Below are 23,367 nucleotides of genomic sequence, written 5' to 3'. Positions count from 1 at the left end.
ATTGAATACTGATAATATGGCCTCTACATGATTGGTTCTTTTCCATGTTGCAATTCCCCAAATCGTAGTTACCCAAGATGAAGCACCTTTAACCAGGGTAAGGTTTAACGGCCGACTTGGAGGTTTGTGCTGGTTACATGGTTGCCAGCGCATAACGCGGGCCAAGACATTCATACACTACCCGTACCTCTCCCTCACCAAAGCCCAGGACTTGCGCATCCCCGTCCCCATCGACTCGTCATCAATCTCCTCAACAGTAGCCCATCGATGTCGCGCATGCGACGAGACGAGGTCCTCAGAGCAATCTACCTCAAAGAGATGCACATGCATCGTAAGCTTCAGGTGTGAAAACAGCCATGGCACACTGCCCAGCTCCCCGGCATGTTTCAGCTTCCACTTCTTGTTTCCGCCACCGTTGATGAGTCCCGATACATATCCCTGAGCGTCCTTCTTCCGCGACGTCGCGGTGTTGCCGCTGATAGACGGCAGCATGTGGCTGGGCAACTCCCACAGCCCGGCGAGGAGTCCCTTCTCCGGGCGCCTGTGTATTAGGAATCGGCCGTCGTCGCTGCGCCAGACCGCGCAGACCAGGGCCTCTTCCTCTCTAACTGCCTTCTTGACCACCTTGAGGGGGAACTTTCGAGCGTGTTCCGCAACGATTTCTAGTGTTCTTGCATCGATTTGTGCAACCTTGGGCTGCGCTTCCTCCTCTTCCTCCTTCTTTTTGGCTGTCTTTGAGGTGAAGAAGGCGGACAACGTCGCCTGCTTTGGCCCCAGTTGCGTCTTTACGCCCTTCTTGGCCCCCTTTGCCGGCTTCCGCTTGAGCGACTCAGCTTCGGAATCTTCCTCAGAGAGCGTGGTCTCGTCTGCGCCTTCTTCAAAAGGTTCGCAAATCGAGCACAGGTCCTCAATATCCTCGACCTTTCCAGCTGCCTTCTTCGACTTCTTGGCTGCTATCTGCAAACCCTCTGCGTACGCCCGGCACGTGGAGGTGATGGGACACTCGCCGCAGCTTGGCTTCGGCGTGCAGACGGTGCTTCCGAGTTCCATCAAGGCCTGGCCCCACCGTCCAGGACGATCACTCAACGGCGCCTTCTCAGCAACCTGAGTGCCATCTCCGTCGGGTCCGTCCTTCGCAACCGCCTTGACAAGCGCATCTGCAGCTGCCCAGAGCAAATCAATGACAGCCTTGTCCGTCTTGGCATTCCCATACAGCCCCAACTGCCTGCTCAGCACGCGAAGCACATTCCCATCAACCATGGGCGCGGCCTCGCCAAACACAATAGCAGCGACGGCACCGGCCGTGTACCGGCCCACGCCCGGGACTTTGGCCTCGAGCTCGGCCGTTTCGGAGGGCATCAGACCCCGCCAGGCCGGGTCCGCGACGACCAGCTTCGCCGCCTCGTGGATCCTCGTGGCGCGGCTGTAGTAGCCCAGCCCGCGCCAGGCGCTCAGCACATCTTCAGGCTCGGCGGCCGCGAGGTCGTGGATCGTGGGCCAGCGAGCCATCCATCTGTTCCAGTAGTCGATCACCACGGCGACGCGGGTCTGCTGAAGCATGATTTCGCTGATCCAGACTTCGTAGGCGCGCTTTTCGAGGGCGCTGCGGAGGTCGGCGGCGTCGTTTGGCGAAGTCTTTGCAGGGTCGATCCAGGGTTTGCGCCAGGGCATGCCGCGGGTTGTGCTGATGGAGTCGAACCAGCTGAGGAGAGCATCGCGCCCGCACCGGCCTGTTTGGCCGTCTAGGAGGAGAGGGCGGTGGTAAGAGGTGGCGTGCGTCCTTGATGCGGTGGCCGAGCAGCAGGCATCTTGTGTTGCCCGCTGCTGCTGGGGTGGACCGAAGAGACGCGCATGGAGTTTGGCGGTGTCTGCTTTTCGAGCTTTGGGGTTCTTCTCGACCTTGCGCCTCTTCGGCGGCGGCTCAGTAACGTCCTTCACATCGTCGCCATCGTCGTCTTGAAGAGTTGGGTTGAAGTCTTCTTCCGACGCGTCCTTGGATGCCGGTGGTGATACAGGTGCACACTTTTTGGTGGCTACCGATCGTGATCTAGACGTCGGCTTCTTGTTTTCTACATCTGGCTCGCTGTCGACTTGCGCCAAGATTCTCTTGGCTGCTGCGAGTGAGCTCTGTCGACGGACTAGGCGACGTTGAATCATGGTGATGTTTGGGAGACGCGACGAAAAGACGCGTCGTGGAGTAAAGTGGTCCGAATTTCACTTCAGGTACATTTGACGGGTGAAAAGCAAATAATTAGCGTCGATTCAGGTACGCGTTCGCTGGAATTCAGATCGCAGCGGACAGTTAGGGGCCCTGAAGCGCCGCGGCTCAGGCACAGACCACTACAATCCAAGATGCACGCAAGACGTGGTTTTTGTTATGGACAACATGTTAAGCAGTGGCAAACTCTAACACTGAACATTTACAACCTCCAAGACATGCATCATGGAGCTTCGACTTCGGGCCCAGTATCCGCATAATCAGCAAAAGAAAAGGCATCATTGGAGCAAAAGATTCAGGTCCTACCAGGATTCGAACCTGGGCCTACGGAAGGATCTAATCATATTTCAATCAGAATCCGACGTCCTAACCAACTAGACTATAGGACCAGCTTCACAACGATTTTCGATGACGATGCCGCCGAATCTCGCCGTCCATGGAAGCTCGCTGCCGCGTCGTGAACCATCAGCGAGGTTTTGATAGCCTCCATTCGAGCAGCTGGGGACGTGAAGGTTCGGTCCAGGTAGCTTGAGGGACGGTACAGTCTCGTGATGACCCTTCGCTGGCACAGCTTGCCTTGGTGTTGGACTCCCTAGCTGCATCTGCCAGACAGACCGGGCATCGTGCCTCACTCTGTCCAGCCATCGCCAGCGCAGGTCATCCAGTTCACTCCAACGAGCTTCAGACCATGCTTGTCGGCGAATTCAGCAGGCTTCCATGAGCGCCTCTGCACAAATTCCTCTCCGCCGATATCCTCCTTCTTGAGATCCAGTCCTTGGGGTTCCCGGTAGAGCAGGAAGAGGTACCTGTGTGGCTTTGAGCTACAAGGTAAGGCAGGGTCAGCAAGGTCACTTTTGAAGGCTGTCAAAATCATTGAGACTGTCTGTCTACTCACTCGTCCTTGGGTCCGGGGCCGAGAAACTCAGTCAACGCCGGCTTCGTCTGCGCGACGACCGCGCCTCCACTAAGCGGCTGTAGCCCGGGTAGAACCCAATGGCGCCAGAACGCAAACTGCGGGTTGTCCGGGGTGGGCGCGTCCGGGTCTGTCAGGAAGAGGGTGTATGAGGCACCGGATTCTGCTCCCTCCTCGGCCGCGAACGAGATGCTGGGCGCAAGCTTGCACTCGCCCGCGCGGAAGAAGTTGCCCACATCGAGGGCCTTGTCAGCGAAAGAGACCTCGAGCTTGGTCGTCGGCTTAAAACCCTCTGGTATCAACACCTCCGCTGAGCCCGGGACGAGCTTGGCTTGCTCAAGCGTGCTGGTGAGCTTTTGCGCGTGGTCGGAGAGTGACATTGTGGCGAGGGAGAGAGAAAAGATGGGTTGAATGTACTGATGTAAAGTCAACTTGGAGGGTGAGATCGCGTTCTTGAAGGATGTTTTAAATGATCGCCTGTGGGCAATATTAGCCCGAAGACATGATGCGTGATGACCTACGCGGGGTTGAGCGTGGGATGAGGGGAATTGACGCCAGTGGTGGAAAATTGGTGGCGTAGCTGCACGAAGGGTCTTGGCAGATGTAGAGGTTCTCGTAGCTACATAGGTCAAGTATGACTGCGAACAAGATATTACGGGTCGAATCTTCCGCCGTAGGAGCTTGGTGGTCGCAATGGTGAAGATGACAGTCTCGTGAAATTGGGCGTTGTCTAAGAGACACCTCGAAAGAACCATGATCATGGTTGATGATAATAACATGAAGTCTTGTGCGCTCCATGATCGACCAGTCAGGAGCAGCCTCTACATCATGTACGGAGTAGAGCGAGAGTAAGGAAGAAAGTCGAACTCGATGTCTCATTAACATAGCTATTCCAGAATCCAGCCCTCCGTTCGAGGGGAAATCACCGAGATCCGAGAGATCAGTGGATGGGACAAACCAACCATCCATTGTTCATCAAGAAAGGCTATTCTCAGTGGGGGAGTTTGGCACGAAGTCTAACTTCGCGTACATCTTAGATCACCGCAATCCAGAACTTTTCCGTGAGACGATCTGAAGAGCTAGGGCAGATCCATCCTTGGCCATCTCAGAGGTTCGCTCCTTTGCGCTCTCTTTTTTTCCTCTTTCCCTTTCTGCCCACGCTGCTTGTATCGCGGCCACTTTGGCGATAGGAGCGAGCTCGGGCAGGAGCTTGGGCCAAGCGCGGGACGAAAAAAGCATTCCTTCTAGATCCCTTGCACGCCTCCAATTCATCATCCAATCATATCTCATATCCCCGATGGCACAATTGGCTAGCGCGTCAGACTGTTAATCTGGAGGTTGGTGGTTCGAGCCCACCTCGGGGAGTTGCAGCGGTTAAATCCCGCCTTGACATGAGACAATTTCTTTTTGCTTTTGCGTCTTTCTCTCTTTTCTTCCCCTTACAATTATGCCGAGGAAGCCGGAATGTTAAACGATGTTTCTCTTGTATCCATTCGGTAAACTGTGATCACAGACCAGCTCTGTCCTCCGACGGGACTACAAACATCTATTGGCCTGTTTTTTGCTTTGCCGCGTTGTAGATATATGGTCCGTTTTCTATGCGGCAAGAGTAAGCAATCATGATTTCGGCAGACTTTCAAGTCGTTCCTGGCAGCTTCGAAGGAACTTTCCAGAGACTGCCATACAGACAGGCTGATGATAGGCAGCAGGTGTGAATTGACTCTTACTTGCCATAACAATTAGGATCAATGACCCCGAGCCGGAGAGGAATCCGAGGTGCATTGCCTAAAGCATAATTAAGCGATCATGAGGGGTCAGTCGGGTGGGCGGCGTAATCGCATGGACCCTATGACAGCTCGAGCAAGTTCTATGGACCACGACCGCAAGACATGGGACGAAAAGAAGGTGATCGTTCCGGATGTTCCGCTCCAAGTGGTGATGATTGATAGTTGTAGAATGCATCTCGCTTCTAGGTTTCGTCTCTCGAATACTCGCATTTACTTCCCGTCCGAGGTTGGGCTGCTCGGAAAGAGTCTCTCCAAGCGCCCGCCAGCTAGCGCGTTGGACGTCAGTCCAGTCAATGATGATGAGGCCTCTTGAATCAAGGAACAGATGGAAACTTTCGAAGCTGGTAAAATAAGCTTTGATCGAGAACGGACAAAGTTGGGAGTGCCGGCTGGCAATGCAAGGCTGCCTGCGCCCGATGTTGAGATGGACTTTCTCTGCGCTGAGTAAGGTCGTGGAAGCTTGCTGCTGCAGAGCGAGCAAGATCTCCGGGTCAGACTAGACGTGTCTGTAGACGAGAAACTCCCATAACAAAATCAAGATGGACTCGAGGGGTAAGAGCTGAGCATTTGTAGTCTTTGAAGTGCACAGCTACTTTGGCTAAACGACTTGGCGTTAAGAAGCCCATCTTGGCACTATGGGTGCTCAACTTGGCGTTGACAGCTTGAAGGCTGGAGCTAGAGGCTGTTACGGCCCAGAGAGTTGGCTCACGGCATGGCAGACAGTCGATCTCGGGAGATGTCTGCAATGCAACTGCATCCCACCTCCCGCACTTGCCCGCCGCGGCGCCGCCATCTCGGTCCCGCATCTCAGTCAAGCCAAGTTCCCCGACCTCAACTTTCACCATGAGTAAGGACCGACGATCGTACACGCGTCTTACCGTCCCCCATGTTCACGACACACCGTTGAATCAAGGTTTGATCTAGGTAAATGCAGCCCCTCAACCGCTAACCCGATTTTAATGTCCGAGCCGCCGCGATTGGAAGACTACGCCCTTAACTCCTTGAGCCTCTCGTACCCTCCAGTCGGAACTCATGAGGGAACTATCTTGCGTCTCAACTCTATTCTCCATCAACTATCATATGATACTCGAAGTGGCTACTCCATGGCCACAACGAAAGCGACGCCGAGGCGGATTTCCCATGTCATGGGCCGTGGCAGGCAATTTTCACCGGCATCCCGTGCAACCCCTCGTCGTCGGCGGAACCTTCTTTTGACTTCTTGTCAACCCCCTTGAGAAAGAGGGGCAACGCGGGGTAGCTTCGTTGAGTAGCCGGCGAGACCGCCCGAAGAGCAAAGCACCATGTGCAAGCCTGGCCTGTTACGCTCAACTTGCACCTGCACTGTTCAAGGTCTTTGCGCCTAAAATTACAACTCCGGTGTCTGTGAGCCCAGCAACGTCAGTTATGATCGACACTATCCTTGCTTACACCCTGGACAAGCTCTCTTGAGTTGGAGCTATGATCCTGGAGCAGCTAGGTCGAGCAGCTTGGGTTCCTGACACACATTCTCGCTATCCTAACCGGAATGTCCCATCGGTCTAGTTGGCCATGGTAATTGAAACCATTTCTCAATATAGGTGAGTTGACTCGCAAGGAGGACGTTGAAAGGAAGTCTTGTGCAATTGCCCGCACGGCTCGGAGCAGGATCTTCGCATGCTACGTAGTCGGAGACCGAGGCTCTGAGGCTGCCATACACAATGCTGCACCCACACACCCACGTGTAAGAAGCTTTCGCCGTGCCGGGACAATGATCTGCAGAAGGATCGGTCACCCTGGAACCCTGGCTCAAAAATGTCAACCCAACAACATGGAAATGTCATTGACGAACGACATGCGATTTGAAACAGTGTACTTCGGATCATTTAGATGAGCTGGTGGAGACCAGACGCGTTTACGTTTACGGTGCAGCTTTTTCCACAGCTTACAAGCAGAATCTTCTTTAAGCTCGTCTTCCTATGCTGTAAGATTTTGTATGGTTTTCGAACCGAATCGAAAAACCGACGGCTGATCGTTTTGCATGAATCAATGATACTCGACATATTCCCAGTTACGGTGAAAGGGTCGGTGAAAAGTCTCCGCGCTAGTATCATGAAATAGTGTTTGCTCCATGTCGAGAATCAATTCTTCAGCTAGGTCTAGGAGATGAGGAGAATTGTACAAATCATGGAGCTATCCGAATGGCATGTTCTAAGCTTCACACTACGCTCCCTTGTCCGCGTGAATATCTCCTCAAATGGACCGACTCCTGCGCGAAAACGGCAAATTTGACTTCGACTCCACTACTAGGAAGAGGGGTGAAGTTGGACATCGTCCTCCAATTCACGATCAAGTAAGCTTGTTGCCGTTATGCGCAGCATGCAGACTGGCCTTAATTACACATGACGCTTGCGTAAATCAGAAGCTTGCTTTCTGGCGATAAGCAAGTCGGTTCCTGGATTGCCCCTTGATTCTAGGCCGCATCTAGACCCAGTCTCAACCAGGCTCTCATCCTGGTACCCGACAATCCTTGGATTTTCATAGGCGGCACGGCTTTACCCATGATATTGCCGTTCGGAAAAGTCAAAGGTGAAATTTGCCATGCCAAGTTTATTTCAAGCTCGGCGCCAACAACCTCAAAAGTTGACTCAACGATTACGCTAGATTCTCTAAGCGGATCTTCTCATATCCCGAAGGAGGCCGACGGAGTAGGATAGTGATCATGAGATATCGACGCCGAGGTGCAGAGGTCGATTTGGGTAGTCTTATTCGTATCTCTTTTCAGGAGTTCTAAGCGAGTAGTCGTCCCCTAATACTCATTGTTGTCTACCAGTGAAAAGTATAAAGACCTAGCAATATCCCTTTGTAGTTCGCCGTACTAACTATATCACAAGCCAACTTGACTGAACCTTGGCCGGTCAATGAGTCTTTCTCTCATACCTGTCTATCAGCTACCCTTGTACCAACATCAGCGATCAGATTATATCCTACTGCTCTTTCCCGCAACATCTAAAACATGCGCTTTCTCGTCACCATCACTTTGGCCATATTAACGGCCGGTGTAACCGCAGTACCCGTCGCGGTGCTCCCCAGCCTCATTCATCCCCCAGTTCATGTCTTCAGGGCTGACCCTGCCGCCGAAGCTGCCGATGCGGAGCCCAATATCGAGGCCCGTGGAGAGAACATTGTTGATGTGTCTGACTGGCAGCAAGAGCCAGAGATACAAGCCAGAGACGAGGCCGCGATTGATGCATGGGACCTGGAGCCACAGACCCAACCGCAAGACGCCCCTCATATCCAAGCCAGAGATGAGGCCGCTCTGGACAACGGCAATCTTGAGACTGATATTGAAGCCCGAGAAGAGCCTCAGATCAAAGCCAGGGACGAGGCTGCACTCGACAACTACAACTTGGAACCCGAGGTCCAACTCAGCGACAAGCCTCAGATCAAGGCCAGAGATGAAGCTGCTCTAGACAACTTCGACCTGAAGCCCGAAATCCACACTGGAGATGAGCCTCATATCCAAGCAAGAAGCGAAGCTAAGGCTGCATGGATTGACCCAGACTACCACGCTGGAGGCGTTACCACCGCAGACGACTGGAAGTACAGAGACAACTTAGCCAAGCTCGATGCCAACAACTGCGGCATTGATTGCCATCACTCCCTCGACTCGTACCGCTCCAAGGTGTCCAGAGAACACAGGCCATACTACGACCGAAGCACGAATTACCACAGCAACAACTACGACCACCATGACTACAATTATGGAGTCCAAAGATCTTCCCGCGCTTCGAGGGGCGAACACAACACACCCGCGGATGACTGGAAGTACAGGGACAACCTCGTCAAGCAGGATAACCACGATTGCGGCTCGGGCTGCAAACATTCGCTAGCCTCGTACCGCTCCGTGGCGTCCAAGGATTCAAGAATTGCTCGGGAGAAGGACTATCATAACTACAACCACCAGGATGACAAGTACAACAACTGGCATCCCAAGGACTATCATGTGAACGGCAACGGTTATAACCATAACAACGGGCATTATGACGATAGGACCATCAGGACCAACACCTACTATCCCAAGGACCATCATCCTACCAACTATAATGATATCCATCACAATGATTACCATGGCAACAATTACCATACCAACGGCAACGGCTATGACCACCACAACAATGGCCACGATTATGGAGTTCAGAGGTCGTCGAGGGCGTCGAGAGGAGAGCACAACACCAGACAGGATGAGATAAACCACAAAAACAATCATTACAAGTTGGATCATAACGACTGCGGCGTCAACTGCCACAAGTCTCTTGCCTCGTATCACTCGGTTGCATCTGCAGACTCGAGGCGGTCCAGGGAGTCAAGGCAGTCAAGACAATCGAGGCAATCGAGGCAATCGAGGCAATCTCACGGAAACCACGGCCACTGAGGATTGAAGAGTTACTGTCGTTTTGATGGTTGGAGACGCCGATTACCAACATGATTTGAGCTGGAGACAGATTTTGACGCTGCGAAGTACCGGAAGCTACCGCGATGCCTGATGTATCAAGCACATGAGATAATGATGTGGTGAAGTTAGTGTAAATGGAGCTTAGGTAATTGCAAACTAGTCGTCAATGTGTTAATAATAAAAGGGAATTGATGCAAGGTGCCAATGTGTCTTAGGGAGACTGCAGGAAAGTGATGCATGCCAGTGTTGTCCGTCGGTTACAATGGATTGATTACTTTATGATATCGGTGGGGAACACCAGGAAACCTTCACCATCGAATGTGGCTAGGCTGAGCACGCTGGAATTAGTTGCGGACAGACTCAAACTTTAACATGAATCACGCGGTCGAGCTGCCGCCGTATTGTCGTATAGAATGTTGACAACCTCCCGGAATACGACGTATTCGTGTACGGTATGTCACCAGTAGTGGACCTTATTTCCTCCTCGTCCACAAACAATCGCAATTCGACTGATTTCCAATTCTCACCAATTACCCTACATGACTGACCGACAATGAATACAACTCGCAAAAGACTAGGCCATAGAAAATCGCGGAACGGATGTGCTCGCTGCAAGGCGCGGCACGTGAAGGTATGGCCAAATTCCTCACTCAAATGATTTCACATCCTTCCCGGAACCTGCTGGAGTGATGATTCGAAGACTGACGTCGAGGTATCTCAGTGCGATGAGCAACGTCCTTGCGCCAATTGCATTAAGTATGGTCATACGTGCAGCTTAGTTAACGAGCCTGGGCCACAGTCCCCGACGTCAAGTGACTCCACAGTCACAAGCCAAGGACGGAAGCCGATGCAAAGTGCCGATCCGGGCCTTCCGACTCCGGAAGGGTTGCCGACATTGTCACTTAGCAGTCCGGCGAATAGAGAGAATTATACACCTCCTTTTGGGACCTGGACGCAAAACATGCGCCTGCTACACCACTACAACGTCGTCATCTGCCACATTCTCGAAGATGAGGAATCTACGGCTGTGATATGGAGAGAAGTGGTCCCAGAAACAGCGTTCTCTCACGTATGGTCTCCCCGGGTACCTGGGCTCGACTCATTTCATCGTTGACCGCAGAACAGGACTTTCTGATGCACGGCTTGCTTGCGTTATCTTCGCTCCATTACGCTCAAACTCACCCTGCTCTGCACGATGAGTTCGCACTAATCTCATCGCAATATCAAGACGTTGCTTTACAAGCATTCGCGGCTAAGCTGCAAAATGCAAATGAAGGCAGCTTTGAGCCTTACTTCTTTCTTGCGACATTTCTCTTCATCATTAGCATGTGCTCTATCACAGGACAACACGATCCGGACACTGTCATCGCCCCCAAAGATCTTGCGCAGTCCTTCATGCTGCTTCAGGGCATCAAGAGCATATTGGTTTTCAAGCCGGTAGAGACATGTTTCCAAGCCGGACCGCTAGGGCCTCTTTTTGGACATATAATGCCGTTACCCATCGATCACACAGGTCCTTTCCAGCGTCGCTTGGACCAACTCTTCAAGCTCACTCGAGAGCTAAGCCCAACATTTGAGGCTATGGATGCCCAATCCTCGTGCCTGCTGGCCATCGAATCGCTTAGGACTACTTACGCCGCGTGCGCAGCCGATCAAACCACGACCCGCGCGCGTCGTATTTGGCTGTGGCCAGTTTCTTTACCCTCGTTCTTTGTTGATTTAATCAGCAACCATCATCATGTTGCCCTCATTATCCTGGCCCACTATGCTGCCTTTACCAGGCCGTTTGAACATCGGCAATGGATGAACAAGGGATGGAGCTCCAAAATGATGGCTGCAGTTGAAACTGCATTAGATGAGCAGTGGCGAGCATGGGTCGATTGGCCGAAGAGATCGATCGTAGAGCAAATTGACGTGGATGAAATGGGGTTATTTGAAGAGATTTGAGAGTTGAATTGCGTCTATAAAAGAAAGGCAATATAAATAGTACTACACGTCTACAATGGTGGATTTCAGTCGTGGCGTGAGAGGAATGAGGTTTACTCATAACCGCGTTTGGTACTATGAATTGACATACATAAATATATGTGCTAACTTTACTAATGGCTGTGGGCTATCTTTGAGACTTGTGAGAGGACCACATAATACACATAATACAGGTACCTGACTATATGAGACTCTGTGGAGCTGCGTTATGACTAGGATAACAATTCTGTGGCATTCCAGAACCCTCCTTCGTCTCCTATTTCATCAGCTCCGTACTCTTATCTCTCCATAGATGAATAGATCTGATAATTCAGATGAGAGAAGGGAGACCAATACAATCACTGAGCGTACCTTATCAGAGGCGGCTGACGTCAAACTTTGTCCTCAGTCTCTCCCCGTACCGCGAGAGTAGAAAGGGTACAGGAATCAAAGCGGCAGCAATGAAACCAAGCATTGCGTTTCCCCAGCCCAGGCCCAGCGCATTATACATTTTCATTCCACAGAGGGGAAGAAAAGCACCTGCGAGAGACCTGATAATGATGTTTGCCGCAAGCGCCGAGGCGGCATATAGCTCGTATGCGTCGACCAGATAGGTGCAGATTGCCATGAAACTGATGAGATTTCCTGGGGTTGGCGTTTTTTTGTTAGCAAAGATGTATGCTATCCTTAAGGGATTCAGAGAGGCTTACCAACACCAATAAGGGCCAAGCCGATGATAGGCGCCATGAATTGGACCCTGTGCTCTGCAGTCCATCCGTAAACGAAAAGTCCAATTGGAAACACAACAGCAGCGACTGGTAGCAGTCTCAACCGAGTTTCTGGCTTGATTATCGGCTGGTCTTTGGATACCCGACTGCTGTCTATAGCGAACCAGGTCATTCCAGCAAAGGCTCCGACTCCAAGCCCTAGATAGACCAAGCCGACCATTTCGGTTGAGAACCCATAGAAGTCTTCAAACACGTAGGGAACGGATGTGAAGAGAATGTAAATGTAACCGTACACGATGCCCAGATAAAAAGCCAAGATCGTGCAGATTGGCGAAAAGACCAGCAGCTTGATCGGCCTTACAACGCATTTCCTAAAAAGCCCATTAGTCGTGATACCGGTGTCGAGTCTTGAGCGAAAGCGCCCGTCCCCGGTCTCTTGTCGCAACCTCCTTGCTTTTCGCTCAAGAATCACCGGAGAATAGGTCTCCCTGAGGGTAAACAGCATTGCGACGCAGATGGCGCCAGCCAAAATGACAACGAGCCAGAAATCCCAGCGCCAACCTTTGGCATCAGTAAGGAAACCTCCGATAATGGGTCCAATAATTGGCCCTATTAGTGGCCCTACGGAAAATACAGCCATGACGCCTGCCCGTTCTTCGGCACGGAACATGTCGGCGATGCTGCCTCCCCCGTTGGTCATGGGAGCGGCGCCGAAAGTGCCGGCCAAGAAACGGAAGACGACTAGGGAGCTAAGAGATGGTGCCACAGCGCAGGCTACGGTGAATGCCAGGAAGATGAAGTTGGTGATGTGGTAGATGGCAACGCGTCCCCACATCTCTGATAGAGGCGCCAGAACCATCGGGCCAAAGGCGAAGCCAAGCACGTAGACGGACACAACAAAGGCAGACAATTCTCTGTTGGTGCTGTTGAAATCCTGCATGAGCTTTGGAATGCCTGGTGCAAAAATTGAAGATGCTAGCGGCTCGATGAGAGTGAGCAAGCTGATCAATCCGCAGTTGACTAGTTTCTTCCATCTAGGCCAGTTGTGCGGGTTCTCCGGATCCTGGTCGTTGTCCCACCAAACCAAATGGCACTCATCGGTTCTTGTTGCGAAAGGGTCACCGTCGCTTGCATTCATGCCGCTTCTCTCTTGGTTCTCCAGAAACTTTGGTGCAACAATTGCTTGGGAAGGCTCTGCCGCTTCCGTAGCGTGATTATGGGCTGAAGGATGTAAGTGTAGGTGGGTGGGAGTCGAGCAATCTTCGATTGTAGGAGGCATCATCTGCTCAAATGGTTATTGGCCAGTCTATCTTTGAGAGTTTTCGTTCTGTAGTCAGATCTTACTGTCTTGCGATAAGCTTTTGTTATTTGTTGTCTACCTTATACTTTGTCGGTCAGAGGGGGAGGGGGGATGGGGGTTGCAGTCGGCGGCCGGCCTAATGTTTGACGAGGATGAGAGGGTCTTTCAGTATTTATCAACTGAAGATGAGCGCTAAAAAACATGATCTTAAGGATCAGGTAACCGGCTTTGATATGATCACTATAAATCTCACATATCAAGTGTACTTGCACAAGGTTCTAGGTTTCAATAGGTGAACACGGTCGGTCTCGGATGGGCTCGTATGCCTTACGACGTACGCTCGTATAACTCGTTCGACCCCCGGACTCTTTCTTCTCAATTCGCATACTCGCTCAAAACCCGGATCCGACCTTTCAGTCAACACGTATTCTGTTACTTCAGATATTGGTCATGTATCAGTAAGGTAAGTACCTAGCTAGGTAGTATTAGAGCAATCATCATGCACGACAAATAGATTTGGATCCGCTTTGATGCCTAATCCAATCTGGGTTTTGAGTACGGCAGGCTTACGAAGCATATTGGTTTCGTGAACCAATACGAGGTCTCGCTTTCCCGAGCCCCGTCTACGGCGCTTTGCAGCATGAAGTTGTGCCACATTAACTACGAGGATACACATCATCTCTCGAACAATCTTTTACAGGATGAGAGGTGTTTATAGGCTCGGAAAGCAGGCAAGGACAGGGTTTCATCTTCGATATAATGGCAAACGACACTTATAGGCTAAGGAGGTAAAGTCAGGCCTTCTCTGTATTGTTGCTGTCATAAGTGCAACACATCGCTCATCATTGCATAATGGCCCATGGAATGAACATAGAAATAGACACCTTTGAGTTGGAGAATAAAGCCTTTCATGAACCCAGGCCTTGATATTAGGATCCTAATGCAATTTCGGGGAGTTTCTGTGTCTCTCTCACATCAACTTGATGAGACTTGAGGTAGCACCGGGGTTGTGTTGTGGACGACTGCACCCAAGTTCCGAAGCAAAATATACTATGCTGAGATCCAGCCAACGGATTCCTTCTTCATAACTATATGATATGTACATGGCTACGCTTCAGTAGCGAACTTGGCTTTCTAGCCCGTGTCATGGTGCAGCTATGGCTTGCTCGCTGCCTTCAGCATCAGCGCTAACGCATGTTGTCCGAAGGATCACATTCGAGATTGATTCGAGTGTTGTTGGCAGGGAAAGGAATTCAGAAGGTGGCCTTGGCCGCTGCGAAGAGCCCTTTCACCCACCTAATTTCTACCAACGGAGGAATCATAGGCTATGCCCACCAACTTCCCCTTTCCATACAACTACGCACTTCAAGACCATATTATCGAGTTTCCTACCGGCCGAAAGGCTTTCCCTGCTGACGTGTATAACAAGAAGATTCTCTCCAGGAGAGTTGCGCTGCATGGCTATCCTGCTCACCGGGGAAGCGACCAATACCAGCAACACCACTCTCTCTTCACGACAACTCAAAAATAATTGATACAGAGCAAAAGATAGACTCCTCGACGGATCCATTCGTCTCGTAGCATGAATACTCATGAGGCCAACTTATTGCGGCTAATCAAGTCTCGTCGCCCTCAACGGCGGCCGCCTCCGCTGCCTCCGCCTCCTCCGCCATTCTTCTCTTCTTGGCAAGCTTCTCCTTGTTGTCGTATGCCCTCTCGGCGGACCGCTGGCGCTTCTTCAAACTGAATCGACTGTCCATCTCCGCAAACATCATCTCCGAATTGGTCACGTCCAGTAGCTCCTCGGCCAATTCTCCTCCGTTGATGCTTCCTCCAGAATCGACATCAGTACGAGAAGAGTCGCTGCATTGATAACTCTTTCCGGAGTTCTCGTCGTCATCATCCAACACCTCCATCCAGAGGACTTCGTTTTCGTCAGAATTCTGCTCGCGGGCCAAAAGGGCATAGCCCTTCTGGTCTGCGAGGTTATCTTTGAAGTCCTCGAGCTCCTCGGTCGTGCGAAAGTCACCTTCTTCCAAGGGGGAGAGCTCTCTTCCGTCGTCGGTATCCTTGCCACTGTCGTTGGACGACGAGAAGGTGACGCTTTCCTCTTCATCTCCTTCGTCATCTGCGCCATATTCCTCGTCTTCGTAGTCCACGCTCTGCTCCACATAGTTGACTTGGGTCTTCGCGGCTCGGACATCTCGAGCGCTCTTGTTGCCCTCTGTGGACAGCAGCGCGACCCTAGACTCCTTGGGCAGATTGCTCTCGCAAGTCGGATTGGATCCCATTCCCTGCATCTCCTCAAAAGTGTGAACTCTTGCGCAGGTGCGGGTGATTGATTCCGTCTCGCGCTGAAGCTTGCGCCTCATGAACTCCTTGCCGGCCTAGAGATATATTAGTCGGTGTCACTTTGAGACCTAGGTAATCAAGGCGCCTCGTACCTCCGTCTCCGCAACCCATGCCTTCAACATCTTGTTGCGAGCCTCGACGGCCAGTCTGAGCCTTTTGTTGACTGGCATGTTGGCGCTGTAGGGCAATATGCTTTCGTAAACTATTGTCGTGTGCGAGAGACGAGTGATGTGACTTGGAAAAAAAAACCAGAAAGCGCAAGGAGCTCGAGAAGCAGAAGGACCTACAAAGGACCTGGCGTGCAACAGGTTCTCCGTGAGATGATATGGCGGCGCAAAAAAGGTAAGACGGCAAAATCGCGAAGCTGTTGATTGTATGAAGCAAGAATTCTCAAGACGCAAGAAAGGTAAATAAATCAAACTGAAAAGATTTCCGAATCCCTCGTAATGCGTGAGGGCGATTGGCCGCGAAGGTAAGCTTCCATCGATGAAGGTTAGAAGAAAGAAAAGAAGCTCGTGAAGTGAGAAGCGCCGCTGGGATGGGCTGCCTCCTGTACGTACATATCCAGTCGGGCAGGAAGGCGCCGGCAGAGCATCGCGCCTTCCCCTTGTGCCTTCCCTTGTGCCTTCCCTTCTACCAAGAGTACTTCGGGGGCGCTACTTCGGAAAATCGGCGACTCTGATACGTACCGCCTCGACTCGGCAAATCCCACAGCAAGAATATTTTACTCTGGAAAAAAAAAGGGAGTTTCGTTTTTACGACGAGCCTCTAACCCGCTTCTTCTTCTCGCGAGAACTTCCCCCTTCCCAGAATACGAAACCCTTGAATCTCATCCGTCAATCTTCAACTGATAAGGACATTGCCCTCAGGGCCGTATCTACTCCTTTTCAATTACATCAATTCTTGTCTCGTTCTGCCACGCGGTCCCCCCCGGCCCCCCTCGATGTAGCAAAGGCATTCGAATCTTCCAACGGTCGTTATCCTTTCGTGTTTTCATCCCGAAACCACATTCAAGATGGCTCCCTCCGTACTATGCCTCGATTCCCCTTCGAGGTGAAGAAGGTAAATGTTTCTCGGGGCGTTTCCCGTCGAGATCACAAACCTGTCTTGTTCCTGGGAATTCCCCGTCGACATTGGGGCGGACGTTGGAATATCTCGACACCCGGCTTACCCCGGGACGGTACGCCACACTGCAGTACGGTATTGGGTGCGCACGGACTCTTCGGCAGAGCAACGTACCTTTTTCGGTGTCCACATCTCCGGTTCCAGTGGAACACTGCACCTCACCTTCCTCTTGTCTGAACAGATCAACAGCGATTCCTTCTCATTCCTCTGCGAAGACACCAACGGCAGTCGCGCGTGCCATCTCACCTGCTGTTCTGCGTTACATCCGCAGACAGACAAGCCAGGTCATAGGAAGGACCTTTCAGCCCACTGCCCCTTCACCCGCTTCGACTTTGATAGACCTGTCACTTGACCAAGTCTCTGGAGGTATATACCATTATCACTTTCTGAATAATCATCTACATTGTCCTAGAGCCATAGGCCAGCAACGATGCGCGATAGACTCGCGCAAGGTACGCACGCCATCTAAGGTAGAGAGAGGCCAGAAGGGCATTCCCCTTTCCTCTGAGAACCTCCTCGAGGCACTGAGGCTCAAACTTCCATATCCTCGTCATCGCCATCCTCACCCTCCTCTACGCCGCCCTTCTCATCGCCCTCGTCCTCTTCCTCAATCTCCAGCTCGTCAACATGTCCCTCGCAGGCATGGACCGCGCGGAGAATGACTCCACCGTACAGGCGCTCGTAGTCCTGCGCAATGTTCCGATAAATGGCCTCGATATAGGCCCGGGCCGCGTTGTATTCGTGGCAGTTGGCGAGCTTGTTGAGGGCCTCACCTAGGGGAATGAGGCGGGGGAGGAACTTGTAGTCGAACGCGCGGGCAGCGCCCTGGTTGATCGAAGTGGCCGCGTCCTTGAGGAGCTTTCGAATCGACTCCAGGTCTCTCTTCACCATAGTGAGGGCGGCGTCGCGCTTGATTGGCTTCTTGGCCGTGTCGCTCGCGGTCGGCGCGATGCCGCAGAACAAGCCGGCGGCGGCGTCATGGGCAGACTTCACCCGGTGTCCCCACGCCTCGTCCTGGACGTCACCCTCGGCACCGCCCAGGATCACGACCATGCCGAGGAAGGGCTTGACTGTGGCGTACTCGACGACCACAGAGTTCTTGAGTTGGTGGCGGAGCGCATAGCCAACGCGGAACAGCAGTTCGACGTCAAGTGACTCAGATACTCTGGCGATACGGAAGAGTTCCGGCCACAGGTTCTAAGGGGACATGTCAGCCGGGCGTCTCAGCGGTTGAAGCGGGGTAAAAGGCCAATGACCTTTGGGGTCGACATGACATACCTGAATCTGTACGAGGGCTAGCTTGGCGGCGTCGCGCTCAAACGGCTCGTCGACACAGAGGAGTTGAATGATCCCATGGTTGGCCGCAGTCGCTTCATGGCCCAGCGCCAGGCCCTCGGCTTCGGCAATGATCTCCTTGACGATCGAGGGGTCGTCGACGGGAGCCGAGTCGAGCTTGGCCGCAAGACGCGCCAGGCGCGCCTTGGTCGAAAAAGTCTCGCCCGGAATGGCCTTGTAGATGACCTTGTTCTTTCCGGAATTTGACTTGTCGGTACCGTTGTCCTTGGCCTCCCCTTGGACCTCTTGGGCCCACGACGGATCGGTGACAGCGCCGATACGGGCACCCAGAGACCGCTCTCTCACTTTCTTCGTGCCTTCTTCCAGGTCCATGAGATGCTGATTGAAGAAGACGCGACCCTTGCTGCTGGGTATGTTCATCGACATACACACGCCCTCCTTGTCAGGGTTGACGAGACACATGGCCTTGGCCGCCTTGCCATGCCGGCCAATCTCGTAAGCAACGACAGACACCTTGTCCTGAAAGTCGCTCGCCAGCAAGGGCTTCTCGCGCATCTCGGCCGGCTTGCCGAGCGAGACTTGTGCCTTGAGCTGCGGGATGAAATATCCAGCAGCAACCACCAGACTCTCCTTGGCCTCGATGGCCTCGATTATACGCTTGTTCGTGGCCTCAAGGTTATGGGGGTCGATGGTGAAGACGGGCTCCAAGCCGAGCCTAAAGATGGACTGAAGCGTCTCGTACGTGGCCTCCACTTCTTTATCTGACTTGCTCTGCATGTGCGTCAGGCCCGACCTGACACGGTACACCTGCATGGCTGAGCCAGAATCTTCGAGGCCGTCGTCAAAAGCCGCACCTCCGGTAGAGAAGGTGTAGTTGGACTTGACGTCCATCTTCTCGGCATTTGCTCGCTGCTTTCCAGGCCTCACCATTATGTGGCTAGAGTACTATGCCCTATCGCGTCAGTTACGTCTTCTTCCGGATCTCTTCATAGATTCAGGGTGTCGCCTCTCATTGCGCCAGTGCTCCATAGATTGGAAACGGGAGGAAGAAGAAGAAGAAGAAGAAGAAGAAGAAGAAGAAGAAGAAGGGAAATCAAAGGACATTGCTCTTACCGGTCGATTGTGTATAATGTTCTCGTGTGTCAGTTAGTCGCTGAGAGAAAGCGCTTGTTGTTGCTATGGAGGCCTGTCCGGGATGGAGTAGACACTTTTGATGATCAGAGAAGACGTGAATCTTCTGCTTGTATCGGACGAGGTGTGTTGAGCGAAGGGTTCAGTTCTATCTGATTGACCGAAGGAACGATCCACTGCCTGAGAGGCGTCCGTTTACTCCGTGCTAAGCGAGCTGTGAATCACTCTCTGGGCGGATTCTCAGTACAACGCGTTTGCTAGTGCCTAAGGTTTGTCAATCTCACTTCACCTCGCGACCTCGAGGCCTTTCAATTTTTTCGTCCTTCACCTCCGAGGAGCACACGCGCCAACTTCACATATTTTCTGTCCCCATCACTTTATTTTACACTCTACTTCGTGGGCGTCGCTTTCAGTCGTACCTTTGGTCACTATCTGGTCTCAACGTCCTAAGAGTCGTCGAGAACCTTACCCTCCCTCTCAATGCTCATAGCTACATTCCGCCGACTCCGTACCGACCTTGTGAGTGTCGTCAGATTCATCAACCTCTCAAAAAGAGACCACCCATGTCACATTGATCTTGCTAATGTACATTGTCCTCAGTCCCCCAGACCTCCGATCATGAGACCCAAGAAGAAATCGGGCACATTATCGAATGCGCCCCGACGGCCCAAGAGCGCCTTCGATACCCGTCTGCCTTCACAGGACGGGCTTCTAGCGCGTGTGGTCTTCGACGCCAAGAAGCTGCTCGCCCTTCAAATGGGCTTGGAGTTTGATAATTCGAGCGAGAAGGTCGAAGCAGTCGATTCGCAGGCAGGTCGTGTTGCCCTTTTGATACACGAGGCCGACGCCCATTATGAGCCCGCCACGTCGTACACGACGGCGGCCGACAGTCTCCAAACTCGAATTCTTCGTCGGAATGCTTCGGTCAAGCTGTACAAGAAAGGGCTTTGCCCTTTGAGTCCGAGCCCTACCGTCAGCAACGGCGAGGTCATTGTTCTTCCTGACCAGAGTATCCACGAGACTTTCAGCTTCGAGTCAGCAGCGAGAGACATGGCCACACTGGCCACTGGCTTGATGCAGGATTTCAAGCCAGGAACCGCGATAGTTCATTCACAAGCGATAGAGGAGGACAGAGACGCGTTCAGGGACACTTTCGAGATGGCCATGGGCCACGCGGCAGGTCTGATGAGGGCCCGCCGGTCGACATCATCTCGCAGAGCCGTCAAGGGGCTGACAGACTCCGACGTTGACTCTAACGAAGATGTCACGGACTATGATACCGAAGAAGAGGCCGAGTTTGACTCAGCTGATGGTAGCGATGACGCTGATGATGAAGACGACCTGGATGAAGCCGATGATGGAGATGATGAAGATAATGGAGATGACGTCGAGCCACAACAAACCCAGAGCGCCGCAGACAATCTCAAGGCCGTTGAAGAAGACTTCGTGGACTCGGAGGAGCAAAAGGGACTAGCAGGTCAACCCATTGAGAAGCTGGTAATCGGGAACGTTTCTGGACAAGGCTCCGACGAACCATTCGTATTTGTCACGGTACCCAGCTTTCTGGTCAAGTACATTGCCCTCGGAGTACGTTTTCTGGCCCAAAGAAACTTAGTCTTGTTGCTAATTCTTACTTATGGTTAGGTCTATATTCGCGGAGACTTCCAAGAGATGGACAAGTTCCGCCCCAGCCCCAATCTCGAGACAGTCTTGCGGCCATGGCAGCAGGAGGGCGCCGAGCTGCTGAGCCACATGCTCAATGGACCTCTACGAGGCGCGGTCCTAGGTGATGGAATGGGACTGGGCAAGACCTTGACCAGCATCAATGTCACTTTACGCGATCCAAACGAACCATACGAAGGACCGGTTCTAGTTGTAGCGCCCAAGGCCGTCCAGTCCACGTGGTTGGACGAACTCTCCTTTCACTTCCAACAGGTAAGGTGTTTCCATCGCGCGACAAAGCCCAGATACGAGTATCAAGTTGCTGACACAATGGCAAATCAGCTCAAGGGGCCAAGGGTATTTGTCCTCAAGGGCAGGAATGTCTCTGCGGCCGAGATTTTCGGCAACAAATACGACTTTATTATAGTTAGCTATAACTATGTCGTGGGCGCCAGCCAGGATCTCGACTTCGCCGAGAACACTGCACAAATTCTCAACATTGAAAGAAGCCAGCGGCGTATGGCAAAGGGCATTGTTCTTCCAGTCAAGTACCGGCGGCCTTGGCGAGTCGGGTTTCCACTCTGTGCCGAGACGATGGATGCATTCGGGCTCCAATTCCCTATCATTGTGCTGGACGAGGCGCACAAGGTGAAGAACCATTCCTCGGAGACGCATATTGCGATACGCAATTTGAAGTATTCCAAAGTCCTGGCAGTCTCTGGAACGGCCTTCCCCAACAAATGGCACGACATCTACGGCATGATAGACTTCCTTCCCGGCAACCCTTTTGAATCCTTTGACCACTTCGTCAAGTGCTTTTCGACACTGATCAACGGGCGCCCCGGTAACACTTGCGAGACGGATGAGATTTTGGCCTTCTTGGATTCATTCTTCGTTGCGAGGCCCCAGAGCGTCATGAGTCTCCGAGGCTTAGAGGAGCATCTAGTCGAGGCTCCTTTGAGCACCGGCAAAAGCATCTCGATCGCTCTTCTCGCCGATGAATTCTACCGCTTAGCGCGAATGCGCTCCGACAACGACGAAGACAATGATACCACGGCGGCCTTCGCAAAGGCGGTGGAAGCAGAGACGTTGGCAATCTCTGATCTCCTATCTCGTGAAGATCGCGAAGAGGATACTAAGCCCTACGAGGACTGGTGCGAGAAGAAGGGCATTGTACCCGCGGACGTGAGCCCTGACCAGCTACTGGAATGGGTCGAACGAGCGGGACGTAGACCTAAATTGAAGCGCAAGCCTCGCAAGGGTAGAAAGACGGCCCCAAAGAGCACCCGGGCAAGCCTCGACGGCGACAATTCTGACGACCCAGACTTTGTCGCCGGGCAGACAGAGTACCATGAAGACGATGGCAATGACGAGATGGAGGAGAATGACGAGGAGTACTGCGAAGAGCAGACAAAAGGTCGCGGAGGCCCCAAGCGTGCGCTCTGGCTTACCCGCCTGCGACAGACGCCTCCCTCGGAGTTCGTCAATGAACCGCGCATCAAGGCAGTCACGGATACAGTCGCACGCGTGCTCTCGGACAACGCCTCGGACAAGATTTTGATCTTCTCCAAATACCTGACTGTCCTCGACATCATCGAGAGAGCCCTGGAGGAGGCCGAAAAGGACGATGCCATCGGAGTCCGGGTGCTCCGGTTCGACGGTTCAATGTCTCATGCTAAGAGAGACAAGGTGCGCCACGAAGTGCAAAGCAACAGCACTACGCCCTGCGTCATCCTACTCACTGCGGGAGCTGGGGGTGTTGGGCTGACTCTCACTGCGGCCAACCACGTGATACTCTGCGAGTACTGGTGGACGCAGTCGGAGGAGCTTCAAGCCCTGTCGCGCTGTTATCGGCAGGGTCAAGAGAAAACCGTACACGTTTGGCGCGTGCGATCCCTCAACTCCGCCATTGAACTTTATGTGCAGCGGACGGCCAAGGCCAAGGCCACGGTCACGGGAGACATCGCTAAGTGGCTCGTTAGGGATCTTGCGTGGAACTCCATCGTCGAATTCAACCGAGACCCTGGGTTCTTTTGCCGCAAGAGTCACTTGGGCTCTCTTGCGTATGCCGATTTTACAAGGGATGCGGACAAGCCCGAAGTTCATTGAACGAGGGATGTGTGGTGGGCAGAACTTTGTTAGTTGCTTAGATTAGCATACGCGAAATCATTGACGTCTCTCTTAATGATGAGAAGGAATTCCACTTGGTCCTTGGTGTCACATCGTTGCCATGAATGTGAATTGGTATGAATGGAAGAAAAAGAAGAAGAACATTTGCTCGTGAGTCCTATGATAGATGGCACTTCCATCCGCCGGGGCCGTGTGTCTAGATATTGCTTGATGTATTGATGATTTCTGCGTGCCAAAAAAAAAAAAGGAAGAAGAAGAAAAATGTTTCGGTTTCCGTTGTATGTCTATCTCCCTACACGTCCTTACTTCGGAAAAGGGCAACGCCCTC

The 23,367-nt window shown here is 52.5% G+C and overlaps 8 protein-coding genes across 8 annotated transcripts; 3 read left to right on the top strand and 5 right to left on the bottom strand.

Moving 5' to 3' along the window:
- Positions 1-177: 177 nt before the first annotated feature.
- Positions 178-2,157, bottom strand: HER10_EVM0012953 (A/G-specific adenine glycosylase; the record flags this gene model as incomplete). The annotated part of the gene is made up of 1 exon (XM_035482327.1): positions 178-2,157. One exon carries the CDS (start codon positions 2,155-2,157, stop codon positions 178-180), a length of 1,980 nt encoding a protein of 659 aa, XP_035334514.1.
- A 274-nt stretch (positions 2,158-2,431) lies between these two features.
- HER10_EVM0011117 (phosphatidylethanolamine-binding protein) lies at positions 2,432-3,631 on the bottom strand. The gene is made up of 2 exons (XM_035480555.1): positions 3,114-3,631; positions 2,432-3,039 (listed from the first exon to the last, which is right to left on the bottom strand). Exons 1-2 carry the CDS (start codon positions 3,509-3,511, stop codon positions 2,847-2,849), a joined length of 591 nt encoding a protein of 196 aa, XP_035334393.1. The 5' UTR covers positions 3,512-3,631; the 3' UTR covers positions 2,432-2,846.
- Positions 3,632-7,910: 4,279 nt separating this feature from the next.
- HER10_EVM0007042 (uncharacterized protein) lies at positions 7,911-9,355 on the top strand (the record flags this gene model as incomplete). The annotated part of the gene is made up of 2 exons (XM_035476609.1): positions 7,911-9,217; positions 9,241-9,355. The coding sequence occupies 2 exons, from the start codon at positions 7,911-7,913 to the stop codon at positions 9,353-9,355; spliced, it is 1,422 nt and encodes a 473-aa protein (XP_035334095.1).
- A 548-nt stretch (positions 9,356-9,903) lies between these two features.
- HER10_EVM0010833 (uncharacterized protein) lies at positions 9,904-11,327 on the top strand (the record flags this gene model as incomplete). Its single annotated transcript, XM_035480281.1, has 4 exons — positions 9,904-9,981; positions 10,138-10,235; positions 10,272-10,419; positions 10,476-11,327. The coding sequence occupies 4 exons, from the start codon at positions 9,904-9,906 to the stop codon at positions 11,295-11,297; spliced, it is 1,146 nt and encodes a 381-aa protein (XP_035334369.1). The 3' UTR covers positions 11,298-11,327.
- Positions 11,328-11,691: 364 nt separating this feature from the next.
- Positions 11,692-13,325, bottom strand: HER10_EVM0008441 (uncharacterized protein; the record flags this gene model as incomplete). Its single annotated transcript, XM_035477964.1, has 2 exons — positions 11,692-11,947; positions 12,022-13,325. The coding sequence occupies 2 exons, from the start codon at positions 13,323-13,325 to the stop codon at positions 11,692-11,694; spliced, it is 1,560 nt and encodes a 519-aa protein (XP_035334195.1).
- A 1,634-nt stretch (positions 13,326-14,959) lies between these two features.
- On the bottom strand, positions 14,960-15,865 carry HER10_EVM0010746 (uncharacterized protein; the record flags this gene model as incomplete). Its single annotated transcript, XM_035480196.1, has 2 exons — positions 14,960-15,730; positions 15,788-15,865. The coding sequence occupies 2 exons, from the start codon at positions 15,863-15,865 to the stop codon at positions 14,960-14,962; spliced, it is 849 nt and encodes a 282-aa protein (XP_035334358.1).
- Positions 15,866-17,351: 1,486 nt separating this feature from the next.
- HER10_EVM0001249 (uncharacterized protein) lies at positions 17,352-19,046 on the bottom strand (the record flags this gene model as incomplete). The annotated part of the gene is made up of 2 exons (XM_035471004.1): positions 17,352-18,017; positions 18,099-19,046. 2 exons carry the CDS (start codon positions 19,044-19,046, stop codon positions 17,352-17,354), a joined length of 1,614 nt encoding a protein of 537 aa, XP_035333707.1.
- Positions 19,047-19,204: 158 nt separating this feature from the next.
- Positions 19,205-23,018, top strand: HER10_EVM0003842 (uncharacterized protein; the record flags this gene model as incomplete). Its single annotated transcript, XM_035473505.1, has 5 exons — positions 19,205-19,766; positions 19,848-20,427; positions 20,665-20,834; positions 20,892-21,182; positions 21,252-23,018. Exons 1-5 carry the CDS (start codon positions 19,728-19,730, stop codon positions 23,016-23,018), a joined length of 2,847 nt encoding a protein of 948 aa, XP_035333879.1. The 5' UTR covers positions 19,205-19,727.
- Positions 23,019-23,367: the final 349 nt, after the last annotated feature.

The sequence above is a fragment of the Colletotrichum scovillei genome (genome assembly GCF_011075155.1).
Source record: "Colletotrichum scovillei strain TJNH1 chromosome Unknown Contig00005, whole genome shotgun sequence".
In the NCBI taxonomy this organism is placed as follows: domain Eukaryota; kingdom Fungi; phylum Ascomycota; class Sordariomycetes; order Glomerellales; family Glomerellaceae; genus Colletotrichum; species Colletotrichum scovillei.
Note: the sequence above shows the minus strand (reverse complement) of the source record. Positions and strands in the feature narration are given on the sequence as shown.

What these genes read in the sequence shown, in the direction of transcription:
- HER10_EVM0011117 (XM_035480555.1), bottom strand. Translation starts at nt 3,511, where the DNA reads ATGTCACTCTCCGACCACGCGCAAAAGCTCACCAGCACGCTTGAGCAA. An exon ending in GGCCCCGGACCCAAGGACGA is followed by an intron (nt 3,040 to 3,113) that starts GTGAGTAGACAG and finishes CTTACCTTGTAG; the next exon opens with CTCAAAGCCACACAGGTACC.